At 47.1% G+C, this 24,432-nt stretch overlaps 1 protein-coding gene across 1 annotated transcript; it reads left to right on the top strand.

Moving 5' to 3' along the window:
• Nucleotides 1-562: 562 nt before the first annotated feature.
• LOC131261230 (monocarboxylate transporter 14) lies at nt 563-24,382 on the top strand. Its single transcript, XM_058263209.1, has 10 exons — nt 563-840; nt 20,009-20,133; nt 20,211-20,756; nt 20,825-21,249; nt 21,337-21,539; nt 22,752-22,983; nt 23,070-23,248; nt 23,324-23,546; nt 23,614-23,845; nt 23,910-24,382. Exons 1-10 carry the CDS (start codon nt 724-726, stop codon nt 24,178-24,180), a joined length of 2,553 nt encoding a protein of 850 aa, XP_058119192.1. The 5' UTR covers nt 563-723; the 3' UTR covers nt 24,181-24,382.
• Nucleotides 24,383-24,432: the final 50 nt, after the last annotated feature.

Below are 24,432 nucleotides of genomic sequence, written 5' to 3'. Positions count from 1 at the left end.
TGTGAAACGTTAGATTGCCCGCGCAGGTCGATGGTGTTGGTAGTGGGTGGCAGCCCCCGTTTGCTACCCCCTATCGTCCAGGATGCTTCACTCCCCTCGGAATAGCGCGTTCATCATAACCGCCCGGGAACAACTGTGCGCAACTGTGTGCCCGTGTGCCTGTGGGCCAATCTGAAGAGTGAAACTAAAAAGCCCACCAGCAGCAGCTGCCGCCGCGTCCCGAACCCTTTCTCTGGTGTGTAATTGTGTTTTCATTATCGGTGTCCAATTTCTTCCCGCAGCCATTATTTGCCGCTGGCTTAGTCGGCAGTTATTATCCTTCCCTTGCTGGGCTGGGCAGTTGCAACTGGGGAGCGAAGCATCGCAGTAGCTTGCGAGTTTTGTACCGCAGTGAAACAAGAAAGCAAACACCAGCATCATCACAAGAGAAGTGAATTTCTTTCCGTGTGCACCGTGTCGTTCGGAATAATTTACGCAACCACGCCGTGGGAAGTGAAACAGTGACCACCGAAGGCACCGATATGTCCTTCGCCGGAAGCGTACGGGGATAAAAAGGAAAGTCGTGCTGTAGCAGCGGGGAGCAGCCAACTACAACGCACGCACCGGGGACGACGCGCATTCCACCTCGCATATCCTTCATCCCAAGATCGAACGGGATTCGATTTTGAAGTCTCGCTCCCGCCACTTGGAGGCGCCAACTCGGGTGCGTGAGCAGGGCGAAAAATGGGTCAAGCCGCGAGCCAGGAAGATGCGGAGCAGGAGGGACAGGCGGAGGGCGCGGAGGAGGACGACGACGAGGACGGAGGCATCATCCCGATGCGCTCGGATCGCTTTCTGGTGGTAAGCAGCCCAGACCAATTCATTCATAAGTTAAGACGTACATTTCGTTTTGTTTTCTTCCGTTTTCGCGTTCGAAGCAGTTTCCCGCTGGTCCTTCCATTTTTCCCCTTTTTCACTCGTTTCGGTGGCCGTGGCGCGCGTGTTGCGTGTGCCTTTTTTTTGTGTTGCCTATTTGCGCATACACCACGGAATGCCATCTGTGCCGGCGAACGGACGGCGTAGTAAAATGGGGGAAATGGACGAACGCAGCAAATTTCCATCCGACACCAGCGGCGAGTGTCCTGGCTTGGGTCAGCATGGCTGGGCGAGCGGGTGGTGGGAAGGGGCGGGTGCTAACTCATCAGTAGTTCACGAGTTCGCGTCGTAACCGGACGCGTTAAACAATGCTCCACTAAACGCTTTTCCCATAACCGCCGTTAGAGACGACACGCGTTCGTCGTGACTTGGTTTTCCACTCACTCTTTGCCTCCCTTACCCCCCTTGCTCTGTGCTTACCATACGATGTATACATACAAATGTAGTTCTTATCGCGATTTTATGTTTTCTTCTATTCGTGAATAGCTATTGCTTTTTCTCAGTTCCACTTGATGAAAACAAACCTAGCGAGAAGAATACGTTTTCTGCTGCACGTGCAACAGTCCGTCGATTAAATGATTCCCATATTAGCATAACTAGTGTTTTATATATGCATGGATTAAAATGTGTCTGGTTAGTTAAAATGTATCCTTTGTTTGATAGTGTTATAAATTCATTCACTTCTCACTTAATTCTGCCATAACTATATAGGAAATATTTAAAGCAAAACGAAGGCAAACTAGTTGATTTAACTAGCTTGCAACCGTTACCTATAATCATTGGTGTCTAACACAACAATACAGAGCAGTGAAATATCGTTCAAGGTACTTGATTTGTACATGATTTTCACTTCAATGAAACATGGGCGTATTTTTCCAGTTATTTAAATTGGATGAAACTATCAACAATAATTTAATCCTTTTAAAGTGATGCTAATGCAAATAAATATGAATGTAACTAATATTCTGTATCATTTTCAATACTGGCATTAGTTTTAACCCATACTAATCTTCAAAAATGTGATTAAGATATGATAAACGCATGGTAAACCTTTTTTTCATAAAACTTATCACATTTATCGTAAGGAACAATAAATGTTTAATCCATCCATGAAAGGTCTGATTGTAATATTCATTACTAAACTTTTCCACAACTCGATCAATGTTAAACTGAAGACGAAACTGATATTTTTGATTTCCCAATACGCTTAAACAATGGTCCAAAATAAACTCTTCTCTGATAGCTATGGGCATGGAGCATTGAAAAACTGGTAGTGCTGTTTTGGACAAATATGTTGAAATGTTCGATATTGATTGGTATTGATCAAAACGCACTGCTCCACATCCAGTACAAGCCAATGTCGAACACAATATCACTCAGCCAACTTTCCTTTACCCAGAATGAATAACTGGGAATTTTTCGCATAATGGTATAAGCATCCGAGTGTCACAGCACATCAGAAGATGGTGGACGAATGGTACGAAACGATATGGTACGTTGCGTTTCTGGGCGTCGTCATCGCCGTCGTAATAGCAGTTTACGATGGGGGTTGAATTATTAAATAAATACTTTTCGTCCTTGTTCGTATCTCAGCGGGGATCTCCCTCGTGCTTGTCGTGATATCGTTGGTCACATTTATGATTTTGCGTCGATCCTTTCAACTATAAACGAAACAATATTTGATATTCAACGAAATTGATATTTCGTTATTTTAGAATAAAAATATTAGAAAAATACGATAGGTTCAAATAGTTTATGTTATAATTACTCCCTATTTTTAAATATAACAATAAAGCTGTACTTGGAGTGCTTTATAAACAGCCTCATATCCCTCAGTGGGCTTGGTGTGCAAACAAGTAGACAAACAAAGTGCTGCTCTTACAATTCCAATCCGTATACGTACAAAGAACCGGCCTTCAGCATCAAGCGCACAAATAATTATCAATCTCCAATGACGTCGAACGATTGGAACGATTGGGTGAACTTCATAATCCGGTGTACAAATATTTTCATCGAAATTCCGCCCCGCAGCCAGCATCACGTTAAGCGCAAGCCCATCGCGGAGGTTATCAACTAGGGGAGCAAAGAACAGCAGTCACTTAGCGTGAAATTCGGGGCTCGATCAACTACACCAACAGCGAATTGATGATGTATCAACCTCTTTTTTCCTTTCTGGTGTTCACAAAACACATTTTGAGGTCGCAGGCGGATGTTCGGTGTTAATAAACTTTTTTTCAAACGATGTCTACGAAATTAGGCCTCACAAATAAGGGGGGCGATACTGGATGAGGAGGTACCCCGCTGCGTGGGGAAGGTGTTAACTTGTTATATTTTTATATTTAATTAGATGCTTGTTTTCTTATCTCGTAGATAGGTTGTGGAACGAAGGTAATATCGCACATGGTCTACGGTCGACTCTGCAGGGGTTCTCCATGAGGGTGACGGATCTTTGTGCAAGAGGTAAAATCGATTGTTGCTTTCGCCTAAAGATCCTCGTCTTCCAGTGGAAGAAGTTGGCGAAAGTGGCCAGAGTGTTTAAGGGTGGAGAACAGAGCCGGTTTATTGGACACTTATCGAGCAGTGACGGTTGAGAGTCCTGTTTGCCTTGCCAATTGGAACGCGGAGCTTTCCATATGCTGTTGATACGGCTGGACCGTAAAACTCGTTTCTTGGCGAATCAAAAAGGAGAGGACCGTTTGATTAGAGGCTGGTTCAGCGATCGCAACCGTTTAACACATACGTCGTCTAAATCAACAATTAGCCATTGTGCCGTGGTGAATGCCGAGCGCGTGTGTATGTAGAGTCTGTGCGAATTCCACCATCGTGACGTGTGGTATTGATGTTTGGCGAACAAATTAATAGGAGGTGAGCGCCATAGTTACACTAGTAAAAAATCGCTGATAGTGCTAACTGCCTGGTACCATTGGGAAGTGGTTGAGGATCCTTTAGGTCTGGATCAAACTGTCGTTGGGCACCATGGGCTATATTCGTAGCAGCATAGTTGCCAAGCCTTGCAATTCGTGTTTCTATTTGGTAATGCAATTCATGTCCATAAAGTTGTCTAAGTGCATTGCGACCACTCACCGTTTAGGGAGGTTCTAACAATTATTGACCTGGGTAATCTTAATGGTCTTTTTGGTAGTTCACTCCTTATTTTGGTAGTATAATTTATTAGTATTTCCCACCGTATAAAATACGGCAACCATCATAAATTACTAGCAGAGTGATAAATACTTGAGCTATTTTCCAACCGACAGTACTATCATCGGCAAAACAACAACCTCTCACATCTTTTGGACGGTGACGTAGTCGATCCGATGGGCCGAGGTGGCGTTTAATGGCTGTTTGCATTGCGGAATGTGTTAATTGTCGAATTTTACCGAGCCAGTAATGTTGATTGATGTCGTTAGATACCGATGACGATTTTATCATCAGACCAATGTTACGTAGTTGGGTCTACAGTAAAATATATTCACTTTGGATAGTTGTTTTTAAAACAATTACACTTGGTGGGTATGAAGAATGAATTCTGGACTCAGTGAGTTCGAATAGAAGAGTCGTACGATGGAGAGGAAAAGTATAGTCAAAAGCTAACTTTACCTTAGCTGCCTAACCTACCTGAGATACTCAATCCTAGAAATCTTTCCGATTCTTAAGGCACGAGAAACTGGTGCTAATTTGTACTTCGTTTGGAACGATTAGGCAGTTAGCAACTTGACACGACTCCTGCTGTATTCTTTCAAGTTTCCATCCAGGAACGTTCTATTTCCGTTGGTAGTGATGCTGTTCGGCACGCGTCTTAATCTAGACGCTCTGATTAGCAGTTGCGAGGTGCTTGTTGTCTTAAATGAACCAGCCAAAAGCAGCCGCGACTGGATGCCGATGACATGTGGCAACGCAAGGTGATAAGCACTAAAATTCAGCGAAGCTTTGAAGAAGGATGTTTTCAGCTAATTATATCGCTAATGGCGGTATGTTGCTTTCAACATTCGAGTCAACGTTGCTATAAACATCCTGTTTCGAAGCTCGTATGCCAACTACTAGGTCATGGACTCAATAGATGTTAGTAGCGTTAGCCTACTGTGTGACCAATGCGTTACGCGTTAGTACGCTTTAGTAACGGCTCTAGAAATAAATCCATCGATCGTCTCACAGGACCTAAGCATGCTGTTCTATTTGATTTTTTTTTTTCAAATTTAGATCAACTGTAGTAACTGCAGCAAAATCACCATGGACGTCAAAGCGCCGGAATCTTAAGTAACTTAAGAATTTAAGAAAAACAAATTTATACAAGACTATATTTTGTGTTACTTGTTCTATACTAAGCGGGAACATATTTATTGTGGCTAATTTTTGAAATGTGATTTCGTGATTTTTTTCGTAACTCATAGTACATTCGCTAAAATCCGTGATGTCATGATCGTGACGCATTAGACAACACATACACGGCAACATAAACAACACGGTCAGAACGCCGTGTGTGCTGTTTTAGTATACAGCTCCATCGTCTTCGTCGTGGTCATACACTACCACCAGTGAGCGAATTATAGTACGCTCTTCAAATACTTTTCAAACGCCGCAGTATCGTGCTGTTGGTGTGCCCTAGAGGGTATCGCTTGCAATCTCTACTACTTGCGTGCGCGATGCGGGTGTTGTGTTTTGTTATTTATACCCAGACTACTAGCCGCACCGTCGGATTGTGAGTGCAGAGTGATGATGGCGCGGAACGGGAAGCAGAAAAAAAAGAAAAATGGTCCACCATAAAGCTAACCTCCAACACTACGGCTCCCCACATCGACGACGACGACAACGTCCCGAGGCGCGTCCACTAAGAGAAACGGTTGGCGGCAAGATATAGTGGACGAACGCAGTTGGACATGAATGGTGGTGTCCAAAGCCACCCTCCCTCCCTATGTCCACACGTTGGTTCCATAGTCCATAGACACATCAAGCATAACTCCACCATTCACGCATACATTTTCGCTTCACTCTCTGCGCACTTTTTCTCGCTCACTCGCAAGCGCGCCTCTCTTTGTCCCACGTCCCGATCGCCGTTTCTGTACGTGGGGCCGCCTAGTGGATGGTGAATTTTCCGCTAAATCAGTTTTTCGAGCACCGTCCGCCGTGATCGTCGTGTGCCAAAACAGTCGTAACTGCAGTGCGCTGGTACGGAAGGCTGGTTTCGGGAGAGCACCAGTGTCGGATCGTGTGTGCCCTTTGATGGTTGGTGGTTGGTGGAAGCTGACCCGCCTTCCGAGTGTTGTGCGGCCCAGTGTGCCAGACGTGCGATGTGCCGACTATATACCGTCGAGTTCTAGATGGATCTCCGGTCAACTCACTCTCTCACTAGTCGCTTATTTGTTATTACACTCAAGACACTATGCTTTATCCTTCACGAATGTGGTTTTAACTTTTGAGGAAGAATTTTCCTGCTTCTGCTCAAACAGTGGACCATATGCTGCGCAGTAGCGGCCAGTCCAGTCAGTCAGTAAGGGTGGAACGAGGGGCCGGGTTTCAGAATAAATCGATCGGTTTTCCGTCAGTCGCCGTCTCGTCACCGTGGAGGTGTTTTAGCCACGCTGTTGCGCACCGCGCGTGTACCACAGTGCGGCGTGTGTTTTAATCCTCTTGGCGAATATGGTGTCCCACGAGCAACACGGGTGTGTCATTATCCGCCCCCTTTAGCAATTACGGCACACTGCTCAGGCCGTCCGTTGGTAAACATTTCGGTTTCCAATTTAACCGAACCGGTAGTCAGTTGCCAGTTCTCGCCGTAAGCTCATTTACGACCCGCAGACCGGGACGGTTGCATCGATCGTCCGTCGGTTTCCCATTTGCAACTGCACTCCAGTCGGCGCGTGTTTATTGTTCCTCGACCCCTCGAGGGATAGAATAATCTGTTTTCCGTCTTTGTGCATCGCTTGTCTGGTTCGGCGTTCTTGCGACGGAGGATAAAGAAACCGCTGGTACGCTCGCCGTCGTTCCGTGTCGTTTCTCGCCATTAAAACCCTTTCTTTTCAAAAACACCCGGTGGTGAGTTTAACAACTGTCTCGTGTGTTTGTGAACTTGTGGTGAATCACCATCCGTCCACCATTAACTTCCCTTTCGTGTGATATCGAATCGTTGTTGCCGGGAGTGCGCGGCGCATAAAAAGCGGATAAAAAAAGAATCTTTCTCTTGCGAGCGGCAGACGCAGCAGCAGCATCCAAACACATGAAAAATAAAACACGGATCTGGCCGCCCGCGAGCTGCCTATCTTCTGTTTCAGCGATCGACAGCTCGAAGAGCGTTGTTGTTGCCGCTCTATTGGCAGCAGTGGTATTGGTCTCGGTCAGAACATTGCGATCGACAGCGGTCCGCGACTGGTGTGATCTCGTGGCCATTGTGTGGTAGTTTGGTGGCCCAAATCCGTATCGGTAGGCTCACTCTTTGTGGTATGCTGATCTGCTGTGCGCTGGTAATTCCGGGAATTTTTCCCTGACCTCAGCATTGTTCATGTTATGATAGCTCTCAACGCGGGCAATGACCACCAGAAACGAAAGATAGCCTGCAGTCCCCGGGGGTTTACCACTTTTACTAAAATTAGAAGTCGATTCAAATATGATGAGTATGATCGTGCGTTAGGCAATAACAATGTTACATGCGGCAATTTTGGTGAAGGTAACGAACTGATTACGCCTCTTCTCGCGCCCATCTTTCTAACAGAATTTGACAGATAGCCTCTGGTTGAAAACTCCCCGACGACTCGAAACAACAGCTCTGGCAAACAAAGCAAACAAACAAGCTTACCAACTGATATGCCTTGAGCCAATAATATATGCCACCATGCTCTTGTGCATACACACGAACTCGTACACCGTCTCGGCCGGGTGCCCCAAGCCAAGTGTTGAGAACAGCTGTTCTGGTCGCGCGGTGTTGGTGAGGACAAAACAACACTAACCGGGGTTCGAAAAAGCGTCAAAACATGACCGTTTCAAGCGCTAGGACGCACGCTTTGACGGTGGCCTAATTATTGTGCATGCAGCGTACGACACCGATACAGATGGGGTGCTACACTGGGTGTGTTGGTGCGACGGTACGCAAGTGTGCTCCTCCTCTTAGTAGAGCAATACACTACTTGTTGTACACTACGTGTGTCTTAGTAGCTGCGCGAATTACTGCATTCGGGAATCACCCTGTGCCGGTGGCCGGTTTTACGTCTTTATCATTTTGCTATCTCGCGGTTATTTAGCGGGCTGTAAAATTGGCGCAATTTACTTTTTGTTTGTTTCGCTTCTCTACTAGATTTTTGTGTTTCGGTGTGGTTCCTTTCTTACGATGGGCTTATTATTACTGCCGTGTTGATTCGAGCTGTTTGTCACCAATAACGCTGCTGCTCAATATTCGACGCACCTCGTCGTTCACCGAATTAACCTTGCACGCATTATGCATTTGCGCCGGCGTGTTTAGTCATCGGCCAGATGACCCCAATCTGCTGCCCCATCCCAAGCTCTTTGTTTCGTGTGTGGTGTTTTCTAGCCCCATTTCCCCACACCGCAATGGAGCAAACACCGCGGGTAGCTTTAGTAGAAGCTCACTAAAAACCCCTAATTTCGATAAGCATTCGATACGACATCGATCGTGACCCCTCCCGGACGCCCTTTTGTGACGACGCTAACCCTGCGTTCCCCCGGTCGGTGATGAAAGTGGTCACATTTTTGCCGTACCTTGCCGTGGTGTGCACTGTATGTCAAACAATTACACATCACTCGCGTGAAGTACATTGCGATAAAGGCCTGGAGCTTGTTTGTAGACGGAACGGACGGCCGTGGTGTCACCGCTGAGGACGCACTTAGGCGCGTGACAATGGCGATATAAGTGTAACTTTGACTCAGCGGTTCTCAATCGCTGGGATCAGTACAATTTGAAGGCTCTTTACAATTCGGTTGATCGTACCTAATACTTTATTTTGCTTACTAAGCACAAAATAGATGATAATAACAATTTCTTCATAAACGGTTCGCAACTTTCTGAAGCGATGCAACTACTTTGTTATTTTTAAATGGTATGGCTTCCCTACGAGTAGACTGACTGTGATCGATCGACGGTATCATAGATCGATCGTCAACCGTTCGTAAAAAGCAACTGAATAGAGTGCAATAATTGACGTAACTTATTCAGATTAGTACAGCTTAGGACACGTATTTAAAACTACGATACAAGATCAGATGGATTTAAATTTTTAAATTAAAAAAATGCAGTACAAGAGTGACGGGAAGTTTGCGAATCTCTGCTCACACGCCGTTGACGGTTCGCTGTGCGATAAAGTACTACTACTAGCTGTAGCAATAGACACAGTTGGGCCACGCGCTATTCCATCACAACGCACATCGTGGTGGCGTCGTCCTGAAAGTCCGCTTCAGACATTTCTTTACTCTCCACGGGGGGGAATTTCGTGCATTTCAGAGCCCAGTGGTTCAAATCTACGTTGTCCCAGCGCGGTGACCATTTCTCAATGATCAAGATTTTGAACGCTTAGTAGCGGCAGTGCACCTGATGACGGTTGGAGGTTTTTTTTTGCTTTCTTTTTCTGTTTGCCAATGTAATCGCAACGTGATTAACCGTTGGGGAGTTCCAAACAGCAGCGACGCGGTTAGGCTGTCGCCGTGGTCGTAAATCATGCCGATACACTCCACTCCACACCCTACTAAATTATACGCCACCCGGTCAACGTGAGCAGGAGGTGCCGTGTCGCCGGCTGTAGGATTTTGCTAGATGAACGCTCGGCAGCCTCTGGGCGGTAATTAGTTTGGCTTCGAAAAAGGAATGCCGGTTTTCAACACAGCTCGTTGGGATTGAGTGGTTCAATCATGAACGATTTGTGGATCTTGTCGGTTCCCTTGACACTGCCACGCTAGGGGCCGATATTATTAGTGCAAGACATTCGTGCCAGTGCATCTAGTTCTAGCGTGCCGGAGTTTAACTATTTTAGGATATTCAAATCAATGTTCGAAACTATCACGGGCGGTTTCGATTTCCAACATTGACAACCGTCCTTGACTAGCGACTCCGCGGCGCTTAAGGAAGCATGAATAATGTACCATCTGTTGCTTGGCTCCAGACACGAGACGCGCCTTTGGAGTTCGATGGTAAAGGGTATGCTGCGTCTCCGCTATTGCCAAGTTCACCGTGGTACGATCAAGATCAGTACCCACTAACCCCCTTTTTACCGTGCGACATAAACACAACTTCAAGTTCCCGCCATATGGATCTGCTGCGTTGAATACTGGCTACCTTTAGCTATGAGCGAACACCAAACGGCGCCTTCAAACTGCACCGGATAGCATGTGCCGGGTGTTTCGGGGGGGCATTTGTAGTCCCACAACACCCGGTGAAGGTTGCTGGCCCGAAACCGGTCCTAAAGCCAACCGTCACCGACCGTTCAGAGGGGCGAGTTGTGCCGAGGCTAATGAATATGCACACCCCCACCCCCGGAGAACGGGGCCCCATGGGGCCGGTGGGGCCTTCAAGGGTGGCCCATGTATGTGTGCACCTTCGAACAGTGTGGCGTGTATATGTGTGTATGCGTGTGTCGCGTTCATGAATGAGCCTCCCGCGTGTCGCGCTCCGATCGCGCAAAAACACAACAAACAGGCGATCCTCGCGGTATCGCGATCATAAAATAGTAAACAGTGTTGTGGGTACCGTGGTGCAGGTCACTACGGTTACGGATTGAGCTCCGCGTACCATCGAATTCTAAAAGTTCAGTCGTTGTCCAGATCGTTTGTGCCGACTGGTTAGTTCTTAGTCCTCGCCGCAGGCCAATCGAATCGTATGCAGAACATGGATGAATCAATACGTCGAACCTGTCATCCAAAAAACCGAAGATCACATGATAGTTTCGTGGTGGAAGGCTACGTTTGGAGTTCGAGGCCACTGGCTACGCTCTGTGTGACCGCCCGTCGCGACCGGTAGAAGAGCCTCAATAATCATTCACCAAATGGACAGTTGAATGGCGAACACTCAGATTAATCTGAGCCCGGTGTGGGCAATAACAACAACATCGCAAACCACTTCTGGTGCTAACGGAGAGTGAAGTTGGTTGCTTCTCGTGAATGGCTCTCCAAACGCGAGTCCCGAAACGATGCGATATCCGTTTATCAGTCATAGTAACGCGCTATGTTGACCCTCGAAGCAGCAAGACATGGACTGGATGGATTGCCATCGGCGAGATAAGATACGGCGAATAATTGTGTCATTAAAGCTGTAAGCTTCCATGTCCGAAAAAGTGGCTCTGGAACTCGCATACCAACCAACCCATCTGTTGGGCATTATGACGACGGTGGCGTTGACCGTTGGTGAAGAATCATGAAATGATTGTGTGGTTTGAGATGGTGTTGCAACTTTAGAAGGAATCCCTCCCTGTTACCTGTGGCCTCTGTTTCGAGGTGAAGGAGAACTACTACGTAAACTTCTGCAGTTAGTATCTGCTAGTTAGTATTGCTACTTGGGTTGTTCTGACTTTTGGCTGGCGTCATATGCAGTTGGCAAGCTTTCTCTCTGCTTTAGTCCATCTCGTTGCCACGTCGAAAACGCATGTGTCCTTGTGATGCCCAGTGCGTCAAATACGAATCTGAATGCCTCGACACTGAACTTACTTTACCAGCTGGCCATTCGATTGGCGTGATACGGTAGCCCATTCATGCGTGAGACTTGGACACGTGTTTTGGTTCGGTTAAACGCTAATGGAATGCAGTACACATTCTTGCCACACGATCCATTTAAGAAAACGCTGTGCCAACTACCTTGTGCGCCCAGTGTGTGTCAAGGTGGTTGCATGTTTGATTTCCGTTTTTTTTTGTGTTTGCATTACTGACGATTTCTTCGTTGTGGGGTTTCGCAGCGCGTTTTTTCGTTTCTGTGTTCTTATCTAGACGTGAAGTAGTGGATTATGAATCGATTCCTAAGCGGGAAAGGCTTCCAGAATCCGCCTGGATTATCCAAACACCGCTCGGAGTGATCTTACAACGGAACCAGTGACTATTCTTCCATAACCTTTGTTTGATCGATGTGCCAGTGAAAGTTGAATATCAACAAAATTTAAATACCTTACTGAAATTCTACAGATTAGTGTGCTCTTTGGCGTCGGTGAAGTTCGAGCGTTATTTCGTGCCCAAAAGTGATCAATGGTGACGTTCTGTGGTGCAATAACTTTTCTGTGACGATCGTCAATAACTCAGCGACAAACTGTGAGCTTCCAAACACGTTAAACGGCCTACTGAGCTGATTATAGTGAGCTCTCCAAAAGTTTTGGCGGTCTAGGCTGAACAAGGCTCACCTTAGTTGTAGTAACCGCAGCTAGGCGTTCTTCAACATGGCCAGTAAAAAGGCCCGACGGGTAGGTGTTTTACTTTTAATTTTCTTTTCCGTTTCGTTTAGTTAACGCACTGCTGCGGGTGTTTGAGTTTTAAAAAAACTTAAACTTTATTTCCTACAACATATGTGCGGGTTAATACCCAACTATCGTGTTCGGATGCTGGATACCAACTGATGATCGGTTCGCGATCTGGATCGTTGGTTCACGGTCTTCTGATTCTAGGTGGTCCGCGTCGCTGCGGGAATCTGCAATCTCAGCATAATGCGGGCGGTCCGCGTTGCTATGGGAAGCTGCAACTCAGCATAATGTTGTGGTCCGGGGGCCGCGTCGCGATGATCGAATGTTGACTCACAATGTATGCTCTGGCGATGTCCACAATGTATGCGATGGCGTTGTCCACAATGTATACGCTGGCGTTGTCTTGACTGTTTTTCTCGCAAGGCATGGAAATTCGATGATGAATGTGTGAAAAATCGAATAAAATTCCACAATTATAGGAATCTCTAGAGGACGGTCTCTAGAGGGACAATAAATTCCACCATCGATCGATGGCGAATGCGCGAACCAAAACACTCTACCTTAAGTCTTCTTCGTGAATAGTAGTAGGATGTGGGATTAATCTTCTCAACAGCTAGTACTCGAGTGCGAAAGGACTGTTTGTTCTCGAACCTCTGAAGGGGTTAAATTCCTGCTAAAGGCGTTAAGGCGCGTGGTCGTATAGTAGATCACTTCTCCTTTCATCGCACAACAGGGAAAAGGTTCCAGTTCCAGTTTACCAACCCTACTCCCTACCACAAAATTGCCGGTGTCTGCATGTCTGAACATTGTCGGTTGAATATTCTGCTGGAACGGGGGACAAACGGGACGCAACCGGTGCCGGTGGCGTAGGGCAACGTTGCTAACATTGACCTGGATTTTAGTTCACTTTTTCATCCCACTCCTCCGGTCGGTCGTAAGCTCACTTTTACGCGCGAACGAAAGTTGCCCGGTGCTGGCTTCAGCGGAATGGGTATGAGTTCACGGTGGTTCGTTGCATTACGCCATGCAGAGTCCCCCATATCCAGCGTCCCGTCGTCGGCGGCTGCAGCGTCGTTTACTAACCTTGACTCGACTCGTCGATATCATCGGGATATGGTTGTCATTTGGAAAGGCCGTCTCTCTGTTGCCGACGTGCGTGGGTGTAGTGTGTTTTAAACATTATTGTTTCTCCATTTGTTTCTTCACCGCTTTGTCACGCGAACACGTTCTTGTCCGATGCACTCGTATCGCTGGTATGGAGTGGCAAGATGAATGCATTCGAGGACATTGGGGAGCTGGCTAAAGTTGAATGGTGAGATGAAGAGTCTGCGATCGATCGAAGTGATTTGTTTGAATACCAAATTTGTGGAGTATTTGAGCCATTCTTTTTCTTCCTAACCGCGATCCTCTTAATACCCTGTGGTCTAGTGAAGTATTATTCTTATAAGACCTGAACGAACTTTTAACAATTTCGATTCAATCCACAAATCGTTCCGACCATTTTCTAAGCTCTCGACTTTTGAGAGCTCCATCCAACGCTGGCGGAAACTTTGATGGCCTATCAGCAAAACTGCGTCCTCCGTCCGCCTTCTACCCTACCTCGCACGGAGGAAACGCATGTCGGCCCAGTTATCCGATAAGGGATGACGCGTTTCTATTGTGTTGTGGAATCATTCTCTGGTCAAATTGTGGATGGGCTCGGGATGTCGGTCACCATCCGATCAGTTATCGGCAACGGAGCTTCCATAAACAGCGGCATCAAAGTTCAAACACCGAGAAATATACGCAGCCCCTCTCGGAAGTCCGTTACAAACCCTTCGCACGTTGAACCGATGCGTGGTGGCCGAGTTCAAGTGTTGGTAGAAGCGATCCCATCCTTCCGATGGTGGGTTTCGCAATCGATTGTCTCGATGGGCCAATCGGAAGAATGGTAGAATTTGTGCCACTTCCATCCATCTCCGCTGCATATATCTCTGGATCTGGTTGCTAGAACCCCCGGGAAGGAGGGAGGCTTTCGTGGGAGATGTCGCCCCGCCTCGTTATGCTGCCTTTCGCCCACCCGTCAGCGTTTACACTTAGTCGACCCTCCACTTGTACATCGCGCTAATCACTCACACACAGCTGCACTGTCCGCGAGATAGAGCGATAGAGAGGGGATGAGGGTAGTCGCAGGGCGCAGCAAACGTTGGAGCGATATGGCGAATGGCGGTGGACCGATTAATTGGCTTTTAAATAATTTCCAGTACGAAAATTCCGCCATTCCGCCGGCGGTGTCAGTTGCGTGCCGATATCATCTCGCTCCACACACATACACAACGCTCGGGTTGATTTGGCTCGCGAAGTGACTCGTGTGCTCTCGCTGAACCACGCGGAGTTGAAGGAGGATAGTCCACGACTTGACTCCAATCAATCGTGGTACAGTGTCACACTCGGTGTGTTGTTGCTAGCAGCAGCAGTCGCAGCAGCAGTGGCTTAAGTCCAACCCTTCGGACCGTCTCGCCCTTCAAAAGAGAGAGAGAGAGGGGCAGGGAGTGTTTGCGAAGTGCAAGTGCACGAGAAAGATTCTTATTTAGTGCCCAACTGCTACCGAAGACAGTTGGCAGCTACTTCCCGCCAAAGGACCGGTTCAGACAGCAGCTGCTTGTTGGTGATCGGTAGTGATCTAGGCTTCAACCCCTGAGGTGTGGCGTTATGTGCAAGAAGTGCTCCAAAGCGCGGTGAATTTAAATCGTTCTCAAGTTCTAAAGTTTTATCAATTCGTCGTGAATCATGTCGACGAGCAAGGCGAGCAAAAACACGGTGAGAAAAAGGGTACTCCGATGGCCTTCTACCGTCGTCGATGCTGGCAGGGGCAGCAGCAGCGGTAGTTTCACGCACGATCGCTCGAAAAAGATCGGGCGAAAGTGATCATTTATTTAATTGGAAGCGATTGAGATGTTTTGCTGGAAGTTGGCCAAGTTTTCTGCAGTCAAAGAACCCATTTGGGGGAAGAGTGGTTGGATTCGGCTTTCAACACCCCAAGGTCCACTCGCATGTTACGCAACCGGGTTAACGCTTCGTGTCTAGGAAAACTCTTCATCGATTGATAAGCGTTGTGGAGTTGGTATATATGACATTGACGATGCACCGAATTAAACACACTTGGAAGCGAATTGGTCTTAGAATGGGGGAAAACTTCTCTGACCAGCTTCAAACTGTTGCATTCATGTTCGATTTGATCATGGGATCTTACTGCGCTCCTAACAATAGCGCCATAAACATGTCGCTCCGCTCATGGACGGCTGAAGTTAGCTGAAGGGCCCGGAACGTTGGATCTTGAATGCGGTTGCGCAAACAATAAATAGAAGAAGACAGAAAAGATAACTGATAGAATACCTACGGTATAAACGGTCCAATGTCATCGCGATAATGATGAGCGATAAAAGCAATAATAGTGAGCATATTAGTGAAGAGCTGCTGACAGCATAGAAAATGGATCGCACATTATTCGAACGCTCATCTCGAGTGCGAATCTTATCGGGCACACGCGGGGTGTCCGCGGCCACTTCACGCAACACCAGCATACACACAGACATATAGTCCGAGTCATCAATCGAAACCCTTCGATGGGTTGGCTGGCTCGTCGAGTGCGGGTGCCACGATAATCTCGATCGCCCTTCCCGCGCCGATAAAAGAGACCACTTTGTCTTCTACCCCTCTCCGTTGTCAAGCAAGGATGGTTCACCTGTTGAAGTGCCTTCCTGGACATCGAGCTTTTGATCGATGCTGCTGCTGCTACTCTTTCACTTCGTCGAGAAGTGGCAAGGGGTGGGAGTTTTTCCGACCTTCGCGCCGGAAGATAACTGCCCACACGTGATTTACCAACGGCTGGCTGGAGGCCAGTGGCACATGCTGAACGAAGGTGCACGAGGCACGAACGGTTGACAATTTATTTAGTGTCAGCATGATTTTTTGCTATGCTTCATTTGTTACCTTTATTTCCCTACTTCACGCACAACAATGCACATCTGATGTGATCTGACGTTTTGATTACGTGCGTTGGAGCGGTCCCGGCATGTAGCATATTGCAAACTAATCCGTCCAACCTGTTCCGTCCGGTACATCCCACTGGACGGATGATGTGTTCACTTGGATGGATTGGGTGGAAAATGAATGCACCCCACCGGAACAAGGGGTAGGTTGAGGCATCGATCTGATTGATGTGATGCCTCTCACGTCGCCTCGTCGCCAACAATGTCCCCGGCTGATGTGTAATTAAAACATTTTTCATCTTAGCTGTAGCTGACTACCCTCGCTTTTTTCTTTTCTTGTGAAACTGTTGTGAAAAAAGGCGCATGACCAATGATCGTAAATGGGAAAATCAAGGGAAATTTGTCCCAGCAAACATTTATAATGTCTTTTCTCGGTCCCCAAGACAAGAAAATTCGTGTGCAATGAATATATCTGATATGAAAAGTTTAACGCAAACGTGCCAATTTCTCTAGCGCTGATCGTAGCAACCAGTTTCTCGGGTAAAAAAGCACTTTTCGATTCAAACAAGAACCAACAAAGAATCTATTTTAGGTCTCTTTCTTAAGTTTCGTACTCTAAAAAAACCGCTTGCTTTTGTTTGTTGCGGTTTGTAACAGAGATAAGAAACGTTTAAAAAAGTATTTCACATCCAAACTATTTCTTTAGTTTGTGCTATTCTCGTATTCAATGGAGTGTTTATCTCTCAGTTATAGCGAAATTGGTATACTATAAAAAATAACACATAATTTCATTCATTGTGACGTTTCATTCACTCAATTCTTTTTTGATTAATTTGTTTGTATGCTGCCAATATGTATCAGGAAACGTGTTGGTGGTGCAAACACAGACGGCACACTTCTACTGTACGCATGTTGTCGGATGACTCATTCCAGCTGCGATCGAACACCCCATTCCATTGTCCTTGTTTCTAACGACACTCCGTCTGTGCCTTGTGCCAGAATGGGGCGGAAGTTGCAGACGGTGCAGTTGCATGTTTTAGTTTTTTTTTTCTTCTCTTGCCTCAGCAACGCAGCTGCACATTTGCACTGCACTGGATGGCCAATCGACGTCGTTGGCAGCGAACGTGGTCTCCTCCTTCTCCATCAGTGATGTTTTGGTCGAGAAAGCGAGACGATAAATCGCATCACTAGTGCATCATAATTGTTGTCAAGCCCTAGTCCCCAGACATGGACCGCGCGTCCATAATGCGTGTTAAACCTATTAGTCACACCATAGGCAGTTGTTTCTTCATTCGTTTGGTCATTGACATCATGAGGCTCATGTTTGCTTCGCATACCATCGCTCGATTAACAGAATTACATTGAATGAGCTTCGAGCTGGGTTTTCTCAACATTCGCTTACGATATGTCACCTTATCTGATGCAATTCCAAAGCAATCACTTGAGATTTGCAATTGTTGGCAACGAGTGAAGGTTTTACTGTCTTGAACTCATTTGCCAGACATCATAAAGTATATATATACCTTCCTCTCGCTACCCAGGATTTGATGCGCTTACGAGAGGTGAGAACTTCATCCGGTGGAGAACGCAAGAACGAAAATCAAATGAACTATGCACTCACCTGTCATTGAGGACAATGTAATCCGGCCTAATCGCGCTTGTACCGTTAGTGGTATTTCGTTTCGTTTTGTATTTTTTTTTAACTGCCAATTCCTCTACCATGTCTATTCTGAACCACCTGTTGAAGATTAGTGTGTGATGTTTTTGCTCCGGGGAAGTGAGAAGGCAAAATTCCCTTGGATATTGGGACTCCCGGGAGCTGCGAGGAACCACTTACTACTGTTCTCCCTGATCCTTCCGGTCCTCGAGTTGAGTACCCATCTTCCGTCTCTCCGACGGGTTCAGGGTTTACTTTTCGTTCGAGAGATTTGTGTGTCTATAAATACCACTCGACAGTCGCGCACAAAAAAACCCTTGTAGATAGCTGGGTTTGGTCGCGTGCCACCCGCATACCACCGCAGATAGATCGGAACAACGGTCGGAACCACCAACGGTCGTGTCCATCGGCTGTCCACCGGAACCGCCGGTGCCACCGGTGTCCCAGGATAGCCATCAACGGTAGCAGACAATGCGGCAACAGTTTCGATCAGTCCACGACTACCTTTGAGGTGACAAATTGACAGCCGAGTAGGCCATTCGAAGCGCCCCAATAGAACCACGTACTGGGACGAAATTTTCCACACGGTCGGGTGGAAAGAAAGGTGGATGAGATTTGTTTTGCGTTTGGAACATAACTTTCCTCGGTTATCGATTTCTTTTCCAATGGGTATTTTGGAGCGAGGTTATGGAGAAAAACACATGCTTTCGAGAGGGAACACAAAAGCTTAAAATAAATGTTGTGAAACATTCAATCATGTTAAAACAAATACTAACAGAATAAAATACCACAGCAAAGCGATTATTTTTTCAAGAATTACATCACATAGTAAAACATTTGCAGGGCATTACCATAATTAACTAAGCCGGGAGTTTAGTGAAATAAAAAATGGATTTATCAATTATTTCACGCTGCTATGATAGTTTGCGTTTAGTTTGTGGTCCATAAAGCGTTGTGGAAGGTGAAAGTTTCTGGAGTACGTGCACGATTTGTATCGATGTTGAATTGGGTAGGATTTTCCTGAGCTACCAAAAGGTCATTTTTATTCCCAAGAACGTGTATCACATCAAGATGGTATAGTAGAGTTCGGTTTGTCTGTCATAGAATGAAATGGCTTGATGCTATTTCGTCATTTCAACCATCGGAGGCTGTTTCCCACCGCACATTCTCGTCCGTTTGGAATCTTCCCTGAATCACCGACAATTCGCTTAATTGAACTGTGGTGGCGAAATCGTGCCGTTTGACAACTCACAGTGCCCGCTAACTCATGAGCATGGAACAATTCGATTGCTCCTCGGACTATGTGTGTGTGTTGTGCAACGGATCTCCTCGAGAACAAACTTGGGACTTGGGAGCGGGAAAACGATGTTCGTCGTTTCCATTTGATGCAACTTCATTAACATCGGTTACGAACGTGCCGATGTGGGTTCAGCCGGGAATAGGAAGGCGGGACAAATGCACGGACACGAGCGTCTCAAATCGCCATGATCGGCATTTAAAAAATAAACAGCGAAATGCTATCCTGCTGGTCAACCATATCATTAGGGAGGCGGGTAGCACGGGATGTACGACACTTCACTCGTCACCGACCGAATCATTTCTGTGCCACACAAATTCATTAATGCTTGTTTGTTTCAACTAAATTTAGTATCAGCGAATACAAAACTCTGTTTGCGAAGCGGAAGAAAGTCGTACGTCGGTTATGTCATAGCCTACTCCAACGATTGCGCCGACGTTAGTGGAGGAGGGGAGGTATTGTTTTGTGTCTCTCAAGTGTCAAGTGTCAGGTGGATGATGATGGATGGATTAAAGCCAATCGGGTCGGTATCTTAGGATCCTCCCGGTCACTGTTGATAAGACCTACAGAATGGGCGCTAATCACATCGACGTAATCGAAAAAGCATCATTGAATATTTTTCGGGAAATTTGATCGCCCAACACGGCGTGTAGGAACGAAGGGCAGCGGTAATGCATTAGGGTAATAGGCTACTTGGATGACATGTGTTTCTAGGGGGATGCGTTTTAAAGTTGGGTTAAGTAAATACAATCTGGACTAATGTGGAATCGTTTTCTGCACCTTGGTTCCACAGACGGACAGCGACATTGCCTGCGAGGAGGCGGCAAGGCTGACTGCGGACCAACAGGAAGATCCTTCGCCCGATGACGATGAGGGAGGATGCGAGTACCATGACATGCCGCCGCCACCGGACGGTGGGTAAGTATCCTGGGCACAAAACCTGACTGCCGATACCAGCCTACTGACTACCGTGTCGTTCGTTCCGTCATTTACAGATACGGCTGGGTGATCGTGTTTGCCTCCTTCATGTGCAACATGATCGTGGACGGTATCGCCTACACGTTCGGTGTGTTCCTGAACGAGTTCGTGGTGTACTTCGGCGAAGGCAAGGGCACGGTGGCGTGGGTCGGAAGTTTGCTGAGCGGTATGTACCTGAGTGCCGGACCGGTCGTGTCGGCGCTGGCGAACAAGTACGGCTGCCGGGCGGTCTGTATTGCCGGCAGTATAATCTCCAGCGCAGCGTTTGCCCTGAGTACGCTCAGTACCTCGGTGACGATGCTAATGTTGACGTACGGTGTGATGGGTGGCATCGGGTTCGGGTTGATCTATCTGCCGGCCGTCGTCGCCGTGGGGTACTACTTCGAGACGAAGCGTTCGCTCGCCACCGGTATCGCCGTGTGCGGGTCCGGCTTTGGCACGTTTGCGTTCGCCCCGCTGGCCAACATGCTGCTGGAGAACTTTGACTGGAAGAACTCGAACCTGATTCTGGCCGGTCTGATCCTCAACTGTGCCGTGTTCGGTGCCATGATGCGTCCGCTAACGTAAGTCGCCATTGTCGCTGGGGAATCGAAACGACTTGGATTTCAACATCTCACTATCCCTTGCGCAGGTACCCGAAGGAGGAAAAGGTGAAACCCCTGATGCAGCGCATGTACGAGGAAAAGCGCCTACAGATGGAGCGGGGCTCGATCGGTGGGTCCTACTTCATGGTCCAGCTGCCGGACGGTACGATGGAGAAAAGACTGAAAGCCCCGCTGAACGCCGACCCGGGTGTCCACTCGAGCCTGGCGCTGGACCAGCTGGCGGCGCAACAGGGCGGAATGCACCCGGTCGCCACCCTGCCGACGATTTCCGAGTTCAAGGCGCAGGAGCAGAACGGCAGCAGCGGCTCGTCGTCCGAGTCGAGCCAGATCGAGATGAAGAAACCGCTGAACAAGAAGCGCAACACCAACTCCGAGTCGGACGCGGCCGACTACGGTTCGGACAACCTGCCACGCAATGCCTCACAGCCTGCCTTTACCAGCCATCAGTCGGGTATGGGTTTTGAATCACGCATTCAACTAACCTGATCCTTATGAAGTCCTCTCTCTTTCTCTCTCTCTCTCCCTTTTTCTCCTATAGGTATCCCCAAGAACGGCTCCGTGCCGACGTTCGATCGCGTCCGAAAACACTCGACCGGAGAACGGTTTAAGCCTTCGCTGGCGGCCATCAAGGCCAGCTCGCGGGGCGATGTCGGTAGCAACGGTGACGTACGTAAATCCATGCACCTCAGACTCTCACGCGGCTCTGTCAACGGAAGCAAAAATAATAACGCTGAGGAATTCGTTAGTAGCTCAATTTTGTTTACTTCTACCCTAAAACTTTCCTATATAGTTTTTTTTTATTTTGAAGTCGATTATTAGTCCAATTATTTTACGAGTGGTCAACCCTAATATTTCTTTCCTTTTTTAAAAATAGTTTGTTGGTTGGTTATAGTACGGTATATTCTGTAGAATGGTGAATAGCCCTAACAACAATTGCAACCCTTTTCACTTACATTCGTGCTATCTTAATGATGGTCACGACTTATGGATCCTACAGGATAACCAGATAGTTCTGCTAGTTTTTTTTAAAAATACTATTGATCTACAACAATCTGATCTTTAGCTTTTCAGTATCAACTAACAACTACCGATTAAACCCTACTATCTAACATGACTTAAAATTGTTTTATGGAATGCGTTTAATAATTGGATACTAATTGGATCTTAATAGAAAGCATGAGTGAAACTTTATACGCTTCCATAGCATCAACAACTTAACCAAGGGGTTCGAAGTTACCCTTTTGGGTTTCCGGTAATATCCTGGAATGGAAATTCTATATGACGATCCTAATTCCCTCGTTACCTACCTCTATCCTTCGATTAGTAGAATTGGACCGACCAACGCTACCGACAAGTAACAAATCAGCGCTATTATGGAGCTAGTCCTTTTTGCCGGTTTGAGTAGAACGTTCATCCGTAATCTGCATTCGCATTGCATACGCAAGCATCCGGTTTCGCACATAATCACAAAATGGCCAATCAGAGGGCGCTCATTTGCTACGCTGCGATTGATTAACAATGCTTTATCATAACGATCTGAAGAAAATTCTTCTCTTTATTATTTGAGTCCGGGCAGCATTAATCGATGCAATTGGCATTACATCATAGGTTTACGTTTTGTAGATCAAGAAGCGTTTCTATAACTGACCATCGAAACATTTCCACTGTCATCGATTCATGCTGGTTGGGACAAAGTTTACGTCCGTAGAAAAAAACTAGTTTTAATTAACCATCACCAAATTTATGATGTAGTCGAAATTTAAGTTTCATTGTTAGCCCGTAGCAATCGTTAGTAGAACACTCCCATTGGTTTTATTTCACAGTTTTCATTTCTTTCGGTTTCATTTCGCCCTGCGCTTCATTTGCATTCATCTTTAGACTTCGATGTGATTTAAGATTGCAGAAAATAACCGTTGTGTTTACCCTACCACACTTTCGAACACACACACACAGGACGACGGCAGCATGTTTACCTCAAAGGCCTCCCTGAAGGCGGACAAGCCAGTTATGGTTCGGCCACTTTCGCGCAAGGATATCTTCTACTCCGGATCCGTCACCAACCTCAAGGAGTTCCAGTCGCAGAAATCGCTCACAAACTACCGCAATTCGGTCGTTTCGCTAACCAAGTTCGAGAAGGAACATCGTAACGACGTCCGGGACGATGTGGAAAAGGGACGAGAAGAACGTAAGTGTGGTGGGATGAAGTATTGAATCAATGTATCGAGCGTGCGTGATTGATGTATTTTTTCTTCTACTCCTCTGCCTCGCTAGAATATGACCTCTGCCCGTGCCTGGTACTGCCAGAGTCGTTCAAGAATGCGATCGGTGCGATGATGGACATTAGTCTGCTGCGTGATCCCGTCTTCATGATGATTGGTGTATCGAACATTTTCGGCATGGCCGGACTGTACGTCCCGTTCGTATACCTGGTCGATGCTGCCGTGCTTGATGTAAGAAATAGTCTACGGTGTGGCTAAGTTGTTTTACTTAAATGCAACCTTTCCATTCGGCATTCCGCATTGTAGGGAATTGAACAAAATTCAGCGTCGTTCCTTATTTCGATCATCGGCATCACCAACACCGTGGGAAGGATCGTGTGTGGTTACGTGGCCGACTTTCCGCAAGTGGACGCCCTATTCCTGAACAACATTTGTCTAGTCATTTCCACCGTGGCGGTCGCACTGACGCCTTTCTGTCACAGCTATGCGGCGTATGTGGTTATGGCCATCGCTTTCGGAATTGCCATCGGTAAGTAGTTATCATAAGATGGCCTCATAGCGGAACAAAAATTATATCAAACGTACCCTTCCCACAGCCGGTTACATTTCACTGACGTCAATTATCCTGGTCGACCTGCTGGGCCTGGACAAGCTGACCAATGCGTTCGGTTTGCTGATCCTCTTCCGTGGTGCCGCCACGATCGTCGGTTCGCCACTGGCGGGTGCCCTCTACGACGCAACACAGTCGTACTCGATACCGTTCTTTGTCGCCGGCGGTCTGTTCGCGCTATCGGCCATCACCAGCTTCGCCGCACCGGCCATGAAGAGGTACTGTAGATTAAGTAAATCGATAGAGTAAGACGTAAACAATTCACCATCCTTTTGTTTTTAGATTCCGCAAACAATCGGAAGCACCAGTGCACGTGGAGGTGCTGACGCCGATCGACGAGGAACCATCGGAGGACCTGGCCGACGACGATCAGCCGATCACCATGGTACCAAAGATTATACAAACCGCACCGAGCCCGTCCACGGAGCAGCCAGTTACTTCGAATATCACCTCAACGACCACGATCAACAACGACGATCGGAAACAGCCGCAGTCGAACGGAAGCGCCAAGGAAGCGGACAAGGAAGTGAGCCAAATGGAGTCGGTGGTCTAGCGCTATTGAGAGAACGACAGAAAAAAAGGATAAACAAAGAGAGAGAGAGAGAAAAAGCGATGTTGGATAGATTTTTACCGGCGTGTTTACTAACGTCCACGTTGTCCATTAGTGGCGTTTCGGGAGTTCCAGCCATCCTTATCCCCGCAAAACCAGCCGAGGCGATGTAAATGGATGCTGCTGGGTAAGGTCGAAAGGATAGGCAGAAGGATAAGATGTGTGATGTTACGGAGCGGAAAAAATGGTTTCGGT

The sequence above is a fragment of the Anopheles coustani genome, chromosome 3, assembly GCF_943734705.1.
Source record: "Anopheles coustani chromosome 3, idAnoCousDA_361_x.2, whole genome shotgun sequence".
Lineage (NCBI taxonomy): Eukaryota > Metazoa > Arthropoda > Insecta > Diptera > Culicidae > Anopheles > Anopheles coustani.
This window is presented reverse-complemented; position numbering and strand designations above follow the sequence as displayed.

What these genes read in the sequence shown, in the direction of transcription:
- LOC131261230 (XM_058263209.1), top strand. Translation starts at nt 724, where the DNA reads ATGGGTCAAGCCGCGAGCCAGGAAGATGCGGAGCAGGAGGGACAGGCG. An exon ending in GGAAAAGGGACGAGAAGAAC is followed by an intron (nt 22,984 to 23,069) that starts GTAAGTGTGGTG and finishes CTGCCTCGCTAG; the next exon opens with AATATGACCTCTGCCCGTGC. An exon ending in CGCTTTCGGAATTGCCATCG is followed by an intron (nt 23,547 to 23,613) that starts GTAAGTAGTTAT and finishes CCCTTCCCACAG; the next exon opens with CCGGTTACATTTCACTGACG.